The sequence below is a fragment of the Dipodomys ordii genome, unplaced genomic scaffold (assembly GCF_000151885.1).
Source record: "Dipodomys ordii isolate 6190 unplaced genomic scaffold, Dord_2.0 Scaffold24, whole genome shotgun sequence".
In the NCBI taxonomy this organism is placed as follows: Eukaryota; Metazoa; Chordata; class Mammalia; order Rodentia; family Heteromyidae; genus Dipodomys; species Dipodomys ordii.
This window is the reverse complement of record NW_012267240.1, coordinates 1,028,776-1,046,529: the sequence shown is the minus strand read 5'-3', so window position 1 is coordinate 1,046,529 and position 17,754 is coordinate 1,028,776. Positions and strand designations below refer to the sequence as shown.

Genomic DNA, 17,754 nt, shown 5'->3' with positions numbered 1-17,754 from the left:
GGTGACTCCACCAAGAGACGCTGTTTCAGTAAGAGCAGATCACTTCATTTCCCCCAAATTTCCGGAAGTCAGTTATTATGAAACCCCGAGGATCCATGGGAAAACGCAATCCAACCTCCTCACTTGCTGTGACAGACAAGGCCCGGCCTTTGAGATGGAGCTTGTCGCAGGTAAAACACATCTGGTAACCTGTTCTTTTTGCTCATTTGCAGCAGGGGTCAGCTGAGGAAGTGCATGTGGGTCTAGGGTCCTCAGAGCTCAGGCACACACAGCTGCCTCACTGTCAAAGAACCCCACATCCCAGCTTTTAGTCTGGAAACCACACACACACACCTGTCCATCATGGCCAGCCCCCCACCTCCTCAGCGTGAATCCTGTCCAGCAGGGCTGTCCTCCTGCCTCCCATCTTCTCAGTGTGAATCTTGTTTTAAACAAATAACAGACCTACGCAACAAAATGCTCAGTAGCACAAACACACCTACTTGCGTTGAAAAGACCAAGCAGGCCTGGAGTAGTGAGATGATTTCCATTTAAACTGGGGGGGCTGGGAAGGTGGCTCAGTGGTAGAGCGCTTGCCTTGCATGCATGAGGCCCTGGGTTCGATTCCTCAGCACCACATAAGCAAAAAGAAAAAAAGCCGGAAGTGGCACTGTGGCTCAAGTGGTAGAGCGCTAGCCTTGAGCTGAAGAGCTGAGGGACAGCGCCCAGGCCCAGAGTTCAGGCCCCACGACCGGACCCAAAAAAATAAAAAAATAAAAAAAATAAACTGGGCTCTGGTAGGTTTCGGGGGAAGAGCCCCCGGTGGGGAAGGACTGGGCCGGGTCTTGGGCAGGATGGAGGCAGAGGCACAGTGCAGGTGCAGGACAGCTGCAGGAGAGATGGGCAGACACCAACACGGGTCCTGGCGCACCAAGGGCAGAGGGGCAGGTACAGGGGAACTCTGGGTGCAGACACAGGCCTCCTTCAGTTCTAGGAGCAGATACACATTTGGATAAAGACACCAATGGTGGACTCCTGTTCTCAGAGTTCAAGCTTCTTACCTCAAACCTCTACCAACGATTCACCAAGGACCTCAAAACAATAGTCCCTCCTCCCCAAGTAAACCTCTGTGGTAACTCCCCAACATTCCACGACTCCCACAGAACTCAGTCTTCTCAAAGAATTACATCGGGCAGGGGGAATTTTGGCACAGAATCATCCGGAGCCTGAGTCCCTGCAGAGCCCCTCCCCAGCCACTGCTTCACAGAGCCTGGCGTCCTGCCGGGGTGTAATGCTGAGAACCCCACATGAGGAGCCCCTGAACTTGTGCAGCACTAGGGCAGCAGCCTGTGGCCTACACTTGGGCCGGGCTCTCACTGGCATGGCAGGCTCCATGCCCAACCTATGAGGCTGTGGCCAGGACCCTTTCCTCACCTACCATCCAGGTTTCCGAGCAGGTTTCCCCGGGCTGCCCATCTCCAATGGGCTCCATGGCCCGCGCCAGGCCACCTTCTGCCTGGTCAGGGCACGGTGCTCTTTAACCCCGGCCGGAAGCGTGGGCTCCAAGCTCAAGGAACATCACCTCCTTTAAAGTTCTGGCCACACCCATGACCAATGGATATTTTAACCAACAGTACATCTAGCTGGCCACACTGGAGCTCTCTTATTCTGGCTGGTGAGTGTGTCTGGAAGAATATTCTGGACTCCAAGGCATACGTGCGCCTTTCTCTATTGTGGGAGGACGGCACTCAGGACCTGTGGCCACGGCGGAGCGCACCCTGAGCCCTCCTCCGCGACGGCAGCACTGACCTGTGGGCTCCTGCGGCCGGTGCTCCCTGCTCCTCAGGATGGGGTGCGACACCCACAGCCAGGGGTGGTGCTTGCGGAGCTGGGGCAGCAGGTGGTGGGTGATGAGTCCCACGATGCCCGCCAGGGCAAACAGCACCACGCTGAGGAATGGCTGCGGGGAAATAGGGACCTCATTACACACCAGAGGTGGGAGTCCAAGCCAGGAAGGGGAGGCTGGGGAGGGGGGAGGGGGAGGAGGCTGGGAGGCAGAGGAGGGGTGCCCCAAGGGATACACGTGGCATTGCCCCTTCTTTTAGAAGCTAGCCATAGAGCGCAGAGCATGGCTCAAGCGGTAGAGCACTTGCCTAGCAAGCATGAGGCCGTAAGTGCCAACCCCAGCACCACCAAAAGAGAATGGGGGTCAGCCCTCAGCTGGTCTCAGGCCCCTGACGGTGTGGCCCCTCCACTGCAGCTCCACCCTGGCTCCTCAGCCTGTACCCTGCGTTCACCCTGGCTTCACCCCGCACCCTCCTGTCGGTGAGCGGGCGTGGCCACCTACACGTAAGGACAGGAACACGGTGCTCGCGCTGACTGCGAAGGAGAGGACAGCGGCCACGGAGCAGATGAGCAGATCTGACCTCAGGACGCCCCTCTGGAAGGAGAGAAGTTGGGTCACCTCCCCTGCCAGTTCTCACACCGGCTGGGTGAACCTGCTCCAAGGATGGTCCCCCTCCCTCTCTGTTCCTGCCCCCTCCCCCTCCCCCTTTCACCCCTCCGTGCCCTCCCCTCTCAGCCCTGCCATCTCCTGGAGTCCTGACATGTTTCAGGTCTCCCTCTGTCCCTGTATCTCTTCGTGTCTAGTTCATGTTTTCCCACTCTTGGCCTTGTGGAAACATTCTTCTGCTCACCCATAGCTCCCGCTCCCCTCTTCAGAATGTCTAGTTCCCCGTGCGGCTGGGACAGGGGTCTTTGGTCATTGTTTTTTTTTAAACTTCAGTTCCCTCATTTGTTTGGGCCCTCAGGAGCCCCGCAGGGTCTCTCTCGCCGGGTGGCTTTTAATTTCTCTGTTGTCCATAGGTGTTACAGTGCTTGCAGACCTCCCGCTGCTGGCAAATCGTCTCTTTGAGCAGCTTTTCATTCCTTCTCTCTTGGAAAATTGTTTCAGGGGTGTCTAGAGGAGACCCTCGCATGTTTGCCCTGGGTGCGCCAGGCGGGGACCACTTTAATCTCCTGCTATGGGGCTCCTCATCCATCCACTTTTGCCAAGTTGTGGTAGAAACACACGGGCAGGAACAGCCTGCCCAGGCTTCTCCCCATGCCTGTCTGTGTGGAGGTGAATTGTGTTGCACACTGTGGCCGGGAGGGTGGCAGGGCCGATGGTGGGTGGTCCATTGGTCATGCCCAGGCAGGCTGCCCTGAGCGTGAGGGCAAAGAGCACACGCCTTGCCCTTCCTCCTCCCCCCCCCACCCGGGCACCCTGGGCAGGGGCATCTGCTCTGCTTCTCTAGGTCCTCTGTTGATCAAACTCCCACCCAACAGCTCTCTGGCCTTTGGGCATTTTGTTGTTTTGTTTATGAAGGATTTCTGGGGTCCTTTATTCAGAACATAGCTCTTCCTCTGCAGAGTGGAAAGTTCCCACCACACGTGCAACCCCCTCCCTCCCACCCTCCCCAGCTCACTCCTGGATGGTACCCATGGGTGTCTGCAGAGGGCTTAGCGCACCAGGTTCTTTATTTTCCCCCTCTGCCTTTAAACCCCACACTCCGAACAATCAAACCTTGGTTGTGACATTTAATTTTCACATAAGACATTCACGTAAATGACGCGTCTCTTTTCTCCGTTCCTCTGATCCACTAATCCCATCCCCTAATCTTGCGCAGGTCTCACACTTTGTTCTCAGGATTTAGTCTTTGTAAGATGCTCAAATCTCAAAGCACCAAGTGCCTTTTTTCCTTATCCTTCTTGTTCAAGTTCTTTTAAAACTTCTAGCCGCTGTTCTTCTACATAAACCCTAGAATCATTTGCCAAAGCTGTGAATCTAATTCCTTTGGAAGTGTTGTGAACTATGTTAAACCTACAGCTCTATTTTAAAGGACCTGGTGTTTTATGAGTTGGGCTTCCTGTCCAGTCGGGGGCTTCCTGTCCAGTCAGGCCTGGCCTGTGGGTCAGCGTTTACCAGGAAGCCCCTTCTGCTGTAACTCATTTTACGCGAGTCTCTGCTCATTGTTGAGTTTTACACATAAAAATGAAGACTTCAAGCCAGTGCAGGTGGCTCATACCTATAATCCCAGCTACTTGGGAGGCTGAAAAGTTTGAAGCCAGCCAGGCAGAACAGCCTGTCAGACTCTATCTCCAAAAAATAACCAGCAAAAAAGCTAAGCTGGAAACATGCGTAGCTCAAATGGTAGAGTGCCAGCAAGTTATCTAGCCACGTGGGAGTGAGGCCCTACATTCAAACTCAGAAACTGGCAAAGAAAACACAACAAGAACAACAACCAAGGATGGTCCCTAGAGAGAAGAAACAAGTCTGAACATGCCAAGGACAGTGGTGGGCAGGTGCCAGAGGAGGAGCCTCACGAGGCCTGTGGAAAGCCAGCCACCGGCTCTGCCACCTGCATCACTGGGCCACCGGCCACATGGGAAGGTCACAGCTGGAGGCCAAGACCCAACATAAAAACCAGCGGAATCAGACAGGGCTGGGTATGTGGCTCAGGTGATGGAGCACTTGCTACCCTGAGTTCAGAAGCCCCATGGAGGGTAAGGCTGATAAGCAAGCTTGTAGTCATCAGATGATGTGACCAATTAAAACCCCTTTGTACTTAAAGATTTAAAGGTGAAAACAAAATAAGCAAGCAAACAAAATAGTACTGGGGGTGGGGGTGGGGTCTGCCAGGCAAACCCGTTTATTCTCTGTCAAGTTTTGCCAATGGGCTCCGGGTGCGTGGGGTGCCCTGCCCTGCAGGGGCAGGGTGGAGGTAGCTCTCAGGTTTGTTGGCTGTAGTCTGTGGAGAGCTGGCCAGACACCCAGTGGGGGGCACTGGGTAAAAGGGCCGAGCCCCTGTCCACATGCAGCAAAATGTAGGAAGAGAGAGAAAAGACAACCAGAGAACATAGGAGGGGCAGAGATGGAGAAGCCGCAGAGACAAGGAGAGCGACTTCGTGGTTGCACAGCGCACATGTGTGCTGCACACTAACATGTCAAACCAACCTGATCCTCTCAATAAAACACGCTAACTACCCGGGCCTCTCTCTCGAGGAGGAGGAGTGAACATGCCCACTGAGTTAGGCTGGTGAACATGGCGTTTCAAAGGTGAGAAAAACTAAGGACACCGTTGATCAGCCCATCCAATTACCCCAGTGAAACACTACCAGCTTCTAGTGGTTAATTCCACGTTTCTCTGTAATTCAATCCTTACTTTTACATCAAATAAACCAGAAAATAGAGAGGCATCTTCACCAGTCATGAGATCAAGGAAGACTTAGTGGCCGTAAGTTTTCTCAGATATCCATGATGGGGACTTTGGGGGCCCATGCTATGGTGTTTGGAAGATGGATGGGGAGGGACAGCCCGACCGGCCCCGTGGGTCTCCTGGGACGAATGCCAGGGCCCCAGCTGCACATGAGTTGATCTCTACCTGGTCTAGCTTCCATACCATGCCCCACGAGCATCCTCGGTCCTGATTTTAAATGTCTCTCTGCTGATAAAGTCATATCCAGTGACCAGTCTCTTGATGGCCTTGTGGTGACAAGAAAGAAAGCCTGAAAGCCTGAATGCTTTTGTGGGAGCAGAGCAACACTGGAAGGCAGCTGACAGAGCCATTTTAAAACCATGGTCCTGCGAACTAGAGGTCCTGTGTGCTGCCTAGGGGCTCACCCTGGAAGGGGGGGTTCCCCAAGAAACCCGAGAGAATTCCTGCCGTGGAAACCATCAATGCCAGCCAGCAGCCACCCTCCCGCCACTCACAAAGCACAGGAAAGCATGAACGGAAGCCGTCAGCAGCCGCGATCCCTTTGCTCCTGCGCACAGGAGCCTGGAACACTCACAGCCATCGCTCTCCACAGTGTTAACCTGAGTCCGGGCAGGAAGGCCCGTCTGCTCCGAGGACCCTTGAGGCTGCCAGAGCTGGGACCTGGTGCACAAGAGGCCTCAGAGTCCCTTCCTTCCTTCCTTCTGTCCTTTCTTCCTTCCTTCCCTCCCCTTTCACCCACCAAACCCAAGGGCCAGGGCCAGGACTGAACAGATGTCTGGGACCCCTCAGGAGACCTTGGAGAGAGCTCTGAGCCGGGAGGCTGAGGCAGAAGAGGCTGAGCACATCAGAAGAGCAGCTGGCATTCCTGTGCTATGGGACGAGCTTTTGCTTGCTCAGGGCCTGCCTGCTGTCGGTGCCAGCCATCAACCCACAGAATTAACGAATGTGGCTTACAGGACCAACTGGTGCCTGGGACCCCTGGGCAGCACCAGTGACTGGCCCGCTCGCACCACGGTCCTCAGGGGACAGGCAGCTCACAGTCCCCAAGAGCCGGGTTGGAGTTGGGCCCCGGGGCCCCCCGCCCCTCCTCACGGTCTGGGCTAGCAAGAGCCCCGAGGTCCTGGGCCAGCCCTGCCCCCAGCCAGTCCCACCACAGACCACGGGACTCAAGCATCTTACCACGGAATCCTTCATCTTCTGCGGGAGGGGGTCTGCGGCCGACTCCTCTAGGTTTTGTTGTAAATATTTGGGAAACATGTTGCACTGGATGAAGGACCTAAAGGAAGAAAACCCAGGCTTCACTCCATGGAGCCAAGGCTGCCTCAGCACAGTGGGGCTGCCGCCCTGGGCTCTTCCTCCCTCCATCACACAGCAGGTGCAAAATCAGTCATGTGTGCGCCTCGTGCTCTTGGAGGCGAGGAGTCTGAGTGTTGCTTGGGGTGCCAGTGCCCACAGCAGAGCTCCAGGTCTCCTCCCTTCCTGCCAGGCCTCTGAGCTCCGGCCTCCTCTGGTGCCGGCAGAAGGCGGCTCACCCACTCTCTTTCTGCTCTCTTTGTGTCTGACACTAAGAATCGCGCAAAACAGCCTTCCTTCCAGACATCCGCCACTCACCCTGGGCACACCAGCCTCCCAGGCAGCAGACACTAATGGAGGTGTCTGGCATTGCTTTTCATTTGCCCAGGGCTTCACCTTTGTGCGCCTAACAGCGCCCAGCCAGCCCCAGGGCGGGATGTCCAGTCAGAGCCTGGGTGGCCCTGCAGGGCGGGAGTGCACTCCGCGGCCACAGTGGGGATTCCCGGTGCCCAAACGCATCTGCCTCCAAGTGGCTGGAGATCAGACACATTCAAAACCTCGGACACAGAACTCCTGAAGTAGATGGGTGCTGGCCTCAGTGGGAACAGAAGGCAGTGGGACTCAGCGTAAGCCTCCTTTTCGGGTGCTGGCCTGGGCTGCCGGGGTGATTCCTAGAACCAGGCAGCCCCGGGCTCGGTGCGCCCAGAGAAGACGCCCCCGCTGTGGACAAGGGAAGGCTGCAGGACAGACTCAGGTGTCACCGGCCATCTCACTCCGGCTGCAGGGGTTCAGGGGAAGGGTCTGTACCTTCACCCTTCACCTCCCCTGCTCCCCGCAGCCTGTGCCCACATGGGCTGTCCGCTTCTTCTCCAGCACCCGCGGAAGGGAGATGAGCCCTGGAGGCGGCCGCCCATCCCAGAGCATGGAAGCGGCCCCCAGAACCCCGGCAGGAGGGAGCAGCGGCTACTTACAGGAGCACTGACGGGTCGCTGCTCTGCCGGCTCAGGTGGAAGGACAGAGCGACCAGGAGCCCGCAGAAGGCTGAGAAGAGCGCAGGGATATGCTGCATGCTCCAGGGCTCCTAGGAGAGAAGGCAGATGCCTGAGCGCATACCTGGGCCCTGTGCTCCACCCCACGCCGGATCAGACCCTCAAGGAAGGATGCAGACACCACCTCTGCTAGCACGAATGGCAGCCCCGCTGTCGCTCGCCGTCCCCGCCAAGCTCTACCAGCTACGCGGGACTGGTGTGGTGCTCATCACAGGCAGAACAGGTGTGAATGCCCCGTGCCCACAAACCTCCCTGGACTCTGTGACCGCTCAGGTTGCAGGTTCGCATCGTATACGTGGGTTGGATCTGCATCGTATACGTGGCCCCTCCACCAAAAGCCTCAGGGAAAGAGAATATGTGCACTTCCACTCATTTGAAGAGAAAGGGAAGCTTGGTGCCATGGCTCAGGCCCATGATTCTCACTATTTGGGAGGCTCAGACCAGGAGGATCAAGGTTCGAGGCTCCTCTTAGCAAAAATTTAATGAGGACCCATCTCAGACCACAGCCATGGGGGCTGGGGCCTGCCCTTCCACCAGCTGGGATACTGGGCTTTGGGGCCAGCTATAGTCCAGGGAAAAAGAGGGACCGTATCTCAAAAAAGTATCCAATGCCCCAGAAGGGGCTGGAGACGTGGTTCAGCAGGCGAGCACTGCCTAGCAAGGGCACAGCCCTAGTTCAAATCCCAGTTCTGCCCCATGGGAAGCAGAGCGGTGCTGTTCCAGCCAGAACCCCACAGGCGGCCGAGAGGAAGACAGAGTGGCCCAGCCCTGCTCTGGGAGGTGCCAACTCATGTGGTGAAGAGTCTGCCTCTGCGTGACGTGTGCGGCATGGCCATCTGATGAGCCCTGGGCCTCCTCTGGCCTCGCTCCACAGCAGCAGGGGCTCGTGGCCCTTCCCTGGTACAACCTCAGCAGCCTGTGCAGGAGCCCTGAAGGGTGAGTGAGAAACAGTAGCACCCCTCTGCTCAGATTACTTTAAAATGGGACTGCTGTTCACAGTGGAGGCACGGGACACCAGCTCTCCCAGGAGAAGACAGGAATATGGTTTACAGAAGGGCTCTCCTTCCTGTGTACCCACCCACATGAACCTGTGCTGTTTCAACTACCCCTCTGTCCAACACAGGTGCACAAGTTCACAGAGGCACCCACGGGCACACAAGTACATGCAAATGAGCCACTCAGCGCCCTTTCACAGAGTCTGCTCTGTGCTCTCCCTCCTTCCTGTCCGGCCTCTCCCCAACTCGGTCCTCGTGAGCCCCAGGGCAGCTCCCCATCCTCAGGTGGCGAGTGGCTGTGCCAAAGAAGACTGCAGGATGGCGCCGAGACTGCAGCGGGCAGGGCTCTGGGTGCCAGTGGTCTCCGGGAGGAGTGCACCACATCAGAGGTAAGTGAGAGAAAAGGAGAAGCGTCTACGGGTCGATGGACCCTCATTTGGAGATAGAGAAGGCACTAGGACAGCCGAGGAGGGAGAGGCCAGGAGGCCGAGAGGGATTCTGAAGCCGAGTTCACATTCACATTTGTGTTCACCATTGTGTTCACGTTCACCTCCGTGTTCATGTTCACCTCCGTGTTCACCTCCATCTTCATGTTCACACACAGGGTGCACGGCGTCTTGAGGTCAGCCGACCTCAGACCATTCAAGGTCTATGAGGAAACGCGGAGGCAGGAGAGGAGGCATCCGAGGGCAGTTCCGGGGATGGAGGGCAAAGTAAACTTCCATACGTGAGATGTATGTTTTGGTCTTGAATTTTTATATGCCTATACATCATTTACATATCCCTCCCCCCCCGTCTCTCTCTCTCTCTCTCACACACACACACACACACGCACGTGCACACACACACACACCAGACCCACAGATGCAGTCTGGAGGGAGGTCAGGCTCTGAACTGCCCATCACTCACAGATAATGAAGCAGGCAGCATGTGACAACATCTCTAATTGTCCTGCCCTGCATCTCCAGGGCCCCTCGGCTGGGAAGGATTGGATGGATGAGCGCTGGCTCGTTAAAACTCCCACAGGTTTTGAAGGATTTTTATGGGGCAGAAATAAAACTGTCTAATGGCCCACAATTCTGTGTGGATTTCACACCCACTGGGGACTTGCTTGGATGGTGGTGCGCAGGGAACCTCGGCTTTGTGGGAAAACAGCCACCGGCATCTCCTGCCGAGGATTTACGGGCCGACAAGCTGAGTGTGCTTACAAAGTGAACACAAACAGGTCACGCTCCCACTGTGCCTTTCAGAGGAGACTGCAACGCCTCCTCCTTGAACACCCAGAAACATATCCTCTTAGCCCACAAAGCCGGAGAAGTTTGCAAGCCAGGTTTTCAGACATCCTAAAATAAGAGCTAGACCGCATCCCATCATTTTGACTCTGGGACATCTCGTGTGCGGTTTTTTTCTTTGGTGGTGGTACTGGAGAGAGAACTCCAGGCCTTGCGCTTGCCTGGCTGGTGTTCTACCACTTGAGCCACACCCCAAGCCCTGCTTTTCAGAGATGAAGTCTAGGGAACTTTTCTGCCTGGGCTGGTGGGGACTGCAGCTTTCAGATCTCAGTCCCAGAGTAGCTGGTAGTAGAGGTGTGAGGCACTTGGCTTTGTTCTACACTTGTCATGAATCTCCTCTCTGAGTGAGAGGCAGTTGGGGCTGAGAGGCTCAGGAAGGTCCAATGTGTTGCTCAGCTCTTGAACTGGAGTCTCTGTTCCCACCTCACCCAAGGCCCCGGAGTGTCCTGGGCCATAAGTGTGGGTGGCGATGGGCATACTCCATACTCCACTGTGGGTCCCCAAAGCAGCTCAGGTCCTTGTAGGCCCTGGACACATGGGCTGCCAGCGCCCTGCTCTGGGTCCTGCTCAAAGCAGAGGGTGGGAGGTGCCCAGTAAGCCTGAGAATGGGCAAGGCTGGCAAACGTGACAAGCCAGCCTTCAGCAAGTGCTAATGATACTTCTTATTCCATGCTCATGTCCGTCTTCGTGGCAAGACTCCCACTCATGAGTGGAAACCACACCTCGCCGTAGGGGAGACACCGGGAAAAACCCAGTTTGCTGGCTGGCAGGCAGATGACAGCCCCCGTGTATGTAAGCCGACCTGTACACACACACACACACACACACACACACACACACACACACACCTCTCTGTATAGACGCACATACACACAACTCTATGTTTAGCAGCCTTCTTCCAGGTCACTGGTAAGTATTCAATAGAAAATTTAACACTTTATGTGACACTTGCTGGACTGGAAAAAGGGCCAGAAAATGAAGCATAAATAAGGGCAACCTGTGACTTCCAATGCTTAGGGTCTAGCGAGAAGGGGAGTGGTGCACACACATGCCAGCTGTCACCAGCCAGGGTGGTACCTACACACCGAGTGCACGCCAGCCCACAAATGTGCACACGGGGCCCTCCCCTACCTCTGGAACCTTGCCATTGCGTGTCGCTCTCCACCCCTATGTTCCTGGTGCCCAAGACAGGATGGTGCACGGCTTGCCACCTTGGAGAGCACCAGCCACGCGACGCTGTGTCTCAGGCTCTGAAAGTCATTTCTCCCACAACACCTCAGGGCCAGGCATTCTCCCCATCCTGGCCACCATCGCCACGTCCACCCGTGGGCCCAGGGCCCCCACGCCCCCCCCACCCTGCCCCTTCACATGCCTCACTCCCAAAGGACCCTGTCAGTGCTGCCCTTTTTGGAATCAATCCACGTGGTCTGTGCTCACGCAGCCACTCAATTCCAAGTTGGACAATTCCACGTTGGAATGCTGCCTGCATTCTTCTTCCTCCTCTCTGAAATCAATGCCGACAGCCACACACACACACACACACTCACAGTTGTACTTCAGTGGAGAGGGAGACTACAGACACACAGGTGTGGGCCTGAGCCTGATACTGGATGCTCAGTGCTGTCCTCCACCTCTCTGGACCTCTCTCCTCATCTTGAATAGCAAAATGTGGAGGTTTCACCAGAGGACAAAGTCTACTCTGGCGCCGAGAATAAATCCCAAACCATGAGTTTGTTTTCTATCTACAATGAGATTTTGAACCCAGTACACAGGGCCGAAGCCCGCGTGGTACTTGCAGGGCGGTGGGAGGGCCGTCAGCTGGCGGGTGTTAATGAGGCTAGGGGCACATTCAATCAGAACAACATGCTTCAACCTCCAGATTCCCTTGTCATCAATAAAGCAGAATCTCTTTGTCAGGGATAATAAAACATAGAAACCCTGGTTTACCCAGACAAATGCAAAGCACGGCTAATTAACTACAAAGCCATTTCTCCAGGGAGCAAATATCCTAGCTGGCTCTGCGCATCACTGTCAGATCTTGGGGTTGGCGAGGGAGTTGGTGTGCGTGCTGGCAGTGCGACATGCCGCCATCTTGAGGAGGTGCAGGACACAAATCGAAGAAGAATCAAATTTCCCTTCCCTAGTTAATGTTCCAGAGAGTGAAATTCTTAGCCCCTCCGTCTACTTCTACTGTGTGATTGTCATAAAGAATCAAGGAAACAGACACATCTCCAGACCCAAACCGGCACAGCGCCTCTGGCCGGGCAGCTGGCAGCCCAATTGCTCAGGAGGTCCCGTGGGCCTCCCTGGGGCAGAGATGGTGGAGAAGTGGTCGGCCCAGTAATGCGGTGTAAGCATCAGAGGCATAAACAGATGCATGGGGAGGCAGCAGTGGGATCGCAGCTTGCAGGTGGGCAGGCTTGCTTCCTTCCTGAGGATGCCCCGTGGGCTTGCTAACCACGCTCACACAATTCACAGCATTTAATAGGTGCTTCGCCACTGAGTGGAAAGTTAAGGTGAGACCATTAGAGAGCTCACCACTCACAGATGAGAAGAGACATGCAAATTGCTCTATTTGTCTCTTAACAAAGGCATTTCCAGACAGAGCCAGCGCAATACGGCTTTGTTAAAACACTCTATTTATTACCAGCACTAAACAAGAAGTCATTACCGCCGAGAGGAGGGAGATCTTCCAGTGTCTGGTCCCCACCTACTGGAAGGCTGTCCCGATTACAAGAGGAACCCTGAATCCGAGCGCCTTTCCCATCCCAGGGAACACAGTGTGACTGTACACAGCATGACTGCACACAACGTGACTTCACACAGTGTAACTGCACACAATGTGACTGCAGATAGTGTGACTGCACAAAGCATGACTGCACACAACATGACTTCACACAGTGTGACTGCACAAAATGTGACTTCACACAGTGTGACTGTACACAACGTGACTGCACACAGCGTGACTGCACACAGTGTGACTGCACACAGTGTGACTACACACAATGTGACTGCACACAACGTGACTTCACACAGTGTAACTGTACACAATGTGACTGCACACAATGTGACTGCACACAGCGTGACAGCACACAACATGACTGCACACAGCGTGACTGTACACAACACGACTGCACACAGTATGACTGCACATTGCGTGACTGCACACAGTGTGACTGTACACATGATTGCACATGGTGTGACTGCACAGTGTGACTGCACACAGCGTGACTGCACACATATGACTGCACATGTCGTGACTGCATACGATGTGACTTCACAATGTGACTGCACACAGTATGACTGCAAACAGCATGACTGCACACAACGTGACTTCACACAGTATGACTGCACACAGTATGACTGCACATGTCGTGAATGCACACAATGTGACTGCACACAGCATGACTGCATACAACGTGATTGCACATAGTATGACATAGTATGACTGCACACAGTGTGACTGCAAATGGCGTGACTGCACACAGTGTGACTGCACACAACATGACTGCACATGGCGTGACTTCACAGAGTGTGGCTGCACACAACGTGACTGCATACAATATGACTTCACAGGTGACTGCACACAACATGACTGCACACATTATGACCGCACACAATGTGACTGCACAGTGTGACTACACACAGTGTGACTGTACACGTGACTGCACAAAGTATGAATGCACACAGCGTGACCACACAGTGTGACTGTACATGGCATGGTTGCACACAGTGTGACTTCACACAACGTGATTGCACACAGTCTGACTGCACACAGCATGAGTATATACAACGTGACTGCACATGGTGTGACTACACACAACATGTCTGCACACAGTGTGAGACTGCACGCAGCGTGACTTCACAATGGAATCAACCCCCACTTCCACTTCTACCATGCCTCACACAGGGGGCAGAACAGAAAGGCAAGGCTCTGCCCAGGTCAGCACCTGCTGCTGGCTCTACCCACTGGATGCCACGCACAGCTGACCATGGAGGGGACAAGCCCCAGCATCTGTCTGCGGGGCCTCGCAGGAAAAGGAAGCTCAGTGGGGATGGAAGGCAAGAAAGCCTACCCTCAGCTGCAGGGAGAGAACCTGAAGATCCTCCTGTTTATTGAGTGCTAGCCCTGGGGCTTGAACTCAGGGCCTTGAACTCTTACATGGCTTTTTTGCTCAAGGCTGATGCTTTACCACTTGAGCCACATCTCCATGTCCAGGTTTTTGCTGGTTAACTGGAGAGCAGAGTCTCGCACATTTGTCTGTCTAGGCGGGCTGCCCCGGATCCTCAGCTCCCAGGCTCCTGAGTAGCTAGGATTATAGGCGTGAGCCATGGTGCCCAGTAACTTTTGCCTACTTAGATATGAGATTCTCCAGCAGTTTCCACAGCCTCTTAGAATTTTCCAGTGATGTTGGGTAGCCATGCAGGGCAGCCGGGCACCTTGGTCTGGCAACACCGACTGAGGCCTCACCAAGCTCAAGCCCTGTCACCCAATGCTCAGACGCTCTGTCTTCCATGATTAGAGAAAACCTGGTCCACAGGCACAGGGACGGGTGGAGGGAGGGCCGTGTCTGGCAGAACCTACCTTCACCGCGCTGAAGCAGACGGCGTGGAGCAGCACCGTCACCAAGACACTCCGCCCCACGCTGTACAGGGCCGACAGGATCCCAGAGACGGCTGCAACACAAACACCCACCTTGGCTAGACATGAACTCACACCTTGGCTAGATACAAACTCACACCTCGGCTAGACACGAACACACACCTTGGCTAGACACGAACACACACCTTGGCTAGACACAAACTCACACCTCGGCTAGACACGAACACACACCTTGGCTAGATACAAACTCACACCTCAGCTAGACATGAACTCACCTCAGCTAGACTCGAACTTACACCTTGGCTAGACACAAACTCACACCTCAGCTAGACACAAACACACTTCAGCTACACACAAACACACACCTCAGCTAGACAGGCCCTCACCAGGTTGTGGACATGGAGAGGCAGGGAGGAGAGCAGAGGCATTCAGACACCAATGAGCTGCCAAAGCCAAAATCACCACAGCTACAATAGTACAGGGAGGAGGCGCAGAAGGAACAGCACTGGAGGCAGGGAGGAGGGAGGGAGGGCCTGACAAGATGGTGGGTGTACAGTGTGGAGGAGGGGGCTGGTCCCCCCCACTTACACACACACTCACACACACACACACACACACACACTCTCACACACACACACTCGTCCACTCATATACCCAGACCTCAAGGACAAATGCACATGCACCCCTTCCCTCCTCACCATTCTCTCTTTCCTTTCTCACCATTCACCCCCTCTATACCCCTCCCCCTCCCCCCGCACCCCTCCCTCCTCCCACCATACTCCCTCTCCCCCTTCCACCACAGCCCCTCCCCTCCCCCTCCTCCCCCTCCTCTCCCACCACATCCCCTGTCCCTCTCTCTGTCTTCCTCTTGAAGCTCGTTCCAAGAACTAGCAAAGGCCCCCAACCGACTCCAGGCCGCAGCGTATCCTTCCCTTCCGCAGGGACTTGACCCACCAAGCGTGGCCACATGCGCCCCTTCCTGTTCCAAGAGGAGCCGGGGATGTCTGAGGGCCCCACCCCGCCAAAGAGGCGCAGCCACCGCAGGGGCGCAGGCGGGGGACAGCTGGCCCTGGGCAGGCGGTCTCCGGCCATCCACCTTCTCTGACCTGTGTGGGAGGCACTTACCCGAGCCTCCGAAGAGCAGCATGTCAATCTGTTCCAGAAGGTAGGTGCAGAAGGTGTTGATCTGCGGGAAGAGCCCGAGCAGGGAGAGTGCAGGGAAGCAGTACAGAAACCCTGTTGCGGGCGGACAGACCAGTGAGCAAAGGGTGCCCAGACCAGGGCCGCTGCCCACACCACTGCCCTCACCACTGCCCTCACCACTGCCCTCACCACTGCCCTCATCTCTGCCCTCACCACTGCCCTCACCTCTGCCCTCACCACTGCCCTCACCACTGCCCTCACCTCTGCCCTCACCTCTGCCCTCACCTCTGCCCTCACCTCTGCCCTCACCTCTGTCCTCATCTCTGCCCTCACCACTGCCCTCACCTATGCCCTCACCTCTGCCCTCACCACTGCCCTCACCTCTGCCCTCACCTCTGTCCTCACCACTGCCCTCACCACTGCCCTCACCACTGCCCTCACCTCTGCCCTCACCTCTGCCCTCACCACTGCCCTCACCACTGCCCTCACCACTGCCCTCACCACTGCCCTCACCACTGCCCTCACCTCTGCCCTCACCACTGCCCTCACCACTGCCCTCACCACTGTCCTCACCACTGCTCTCACCACTGCCCTCACCACTGTCCTCGCCACTACTCTCATCTCTGCCCTCATCTCTGTACTCACCACTGCTCTCACCTCTGCCCTCACCTCTGTCCTCACCTCTGCTCTCACCTCTGCCCTCACCACTGCCCTCACCACTGTCCTCACCACTGCCCTCACCTCTGCCCTCACCACTGCCCTCACCACTGCCCTCACCTCTGCCCTCACCACTGCCCTCACCACTGCCCTCACCTCTGCCCTCACCTCTGCCCTCACCACTGCTCTCACCTCTGCCCTCACCTCTGCCCTCACCACTGCCCTCACCACTGCCCTCACCACTGCCCTCACCACTGCCCTCACCTCTGTCCATGCCACTGCCCTCACCACTATCCTCACCACTGTCCTCACCTCTGCCCTCACCTCTGCCCTCACCTCTGCCCTCATCTCTGCCCTCAGCACTGCCCTCACCACTGCCCTCACCTATGCCCTCACCTCTGCCCTCACTCTGCCCTCAGCACTGCCCTCATCTCTGCCCTCAGCACTGCCCACACCACTGCATCTGCTCTTCCAGACCCGGACCCCACCCAAGGAAAGGGAGGCATCCTGAAACCTGTCTCAGAGGGACTGCTGGAAGCTAAAGGAAGCCAGGCTGGCCTTGCAGAAAATTCCCTCAGGGTGGGAGGGTCTGGGATGGGCTGGCCCTGTAGAAAGGCTCCTCAGGGTGGGGAGGGGCTGGGATGGGCTTAGAGGAGGGGGGAGGGAGAGGGAGGGAAAGCATGGGAGAGGGCCAGGCAGAGAACACAAGAGGGTTGGTAGTGGTGAGAAGTGGCACTGAGCACTAGGTCTCGTTCACACTGAGTCAGTGCCCACCCAGAGCCCCAGGTATTCCACACTGAGTCCACTCAGAGCCCTGGGCATTCCACACTGCGCCAGCGCCCACCCAGAGCCCTGGGCATTCCACACTACGCCAACACCCACCCAGAGCCCTGGGCATTCCACACTGAGCCAGCGCCCACCCAGAGTCCCAGGTATTCCACACTGAGTCCACCCAGAGCCCTGGAAATTCCACACTGCGCCAGCGCCCACTCAGAGCCCTGGGCATTCCACACTGCGCCAGCGCCCACCCAGAGCTCCGGGCATTCCACACTGAGCCAGCGCCCACCCAGAGTCTCAGGTATTCCACACTGAGTCCACCCAGAGCTCCGGGCATTCCACACTGCGCCAGCGCCCACCCAGAGTCTCAGGTATTCCACACTGAGTCCACCCAGAGCTCCGGGCATTCCACACTGAGCCAGCGCCCACCCAGAGCCCTGGGCATTCCACACTGCGCCAGCGCCCACCCAGAGCCCTGGGCATTCCACGCTGCGCCAGCGCCCACCCAGAGCCCTGGGCATTCCACACTGAGTCCACCCAGAGCCCTGGGCATTCCACGCTGCGCCAGCGCCCACCCAGAGCCCTGGGCATTCCACACTGCGCCAGCGCCCACCCAGAGCCCCGGGCATTCCACACTGAGTCCACTCAGAGCCCTGGGCATTCCACACTGTGCCAGCACCCACCCAGAGCCCAGGGCATTCCACACTG

The 17,754-nt window shown here is 56.3% G+C and overlaps 1 protein-coding gene across 1 annotated transcript in view; it reads right to left on the bottom strand.

Annotated features, from left to right (window-relative positions):
- Positions 1–17,754, bottom strand: part of Pcnxl2 (pecanex-like 2 (Drosophila)) — a 96,778-nt gene that overhangs the window by 53,946 nt on the left and 25,078 nt on the right. Inside the window, exons 15-20 of the mRNA XM_013014568.1 lie at positions 15,595–15,705; positions 14,452–14,543; positions 7,502–7,611; positions 6,417–6,513; positions 2,327–2,419; positions 1,789–1,939 (exon numbers count right to left, since the gene is read on the bottom strand). Of these exons, the coding sequence (XP_012870022.1) occupies positions 1,789–1,939; positions 2,327–2,419; positions 6,417–6,513; positions 7,502–7,611; positions 14,452–14,543; positions 15,595–15,705 (654 nt within the window). The remainder of the gene's footprint in view (positions 1–1,788; positions 1,940–2,326; positions 2,420–6,416; positions 6,514–7,501; positions 7,612–14,451; positions 14,544–15,594; positions 15,706–17,754) is intronic.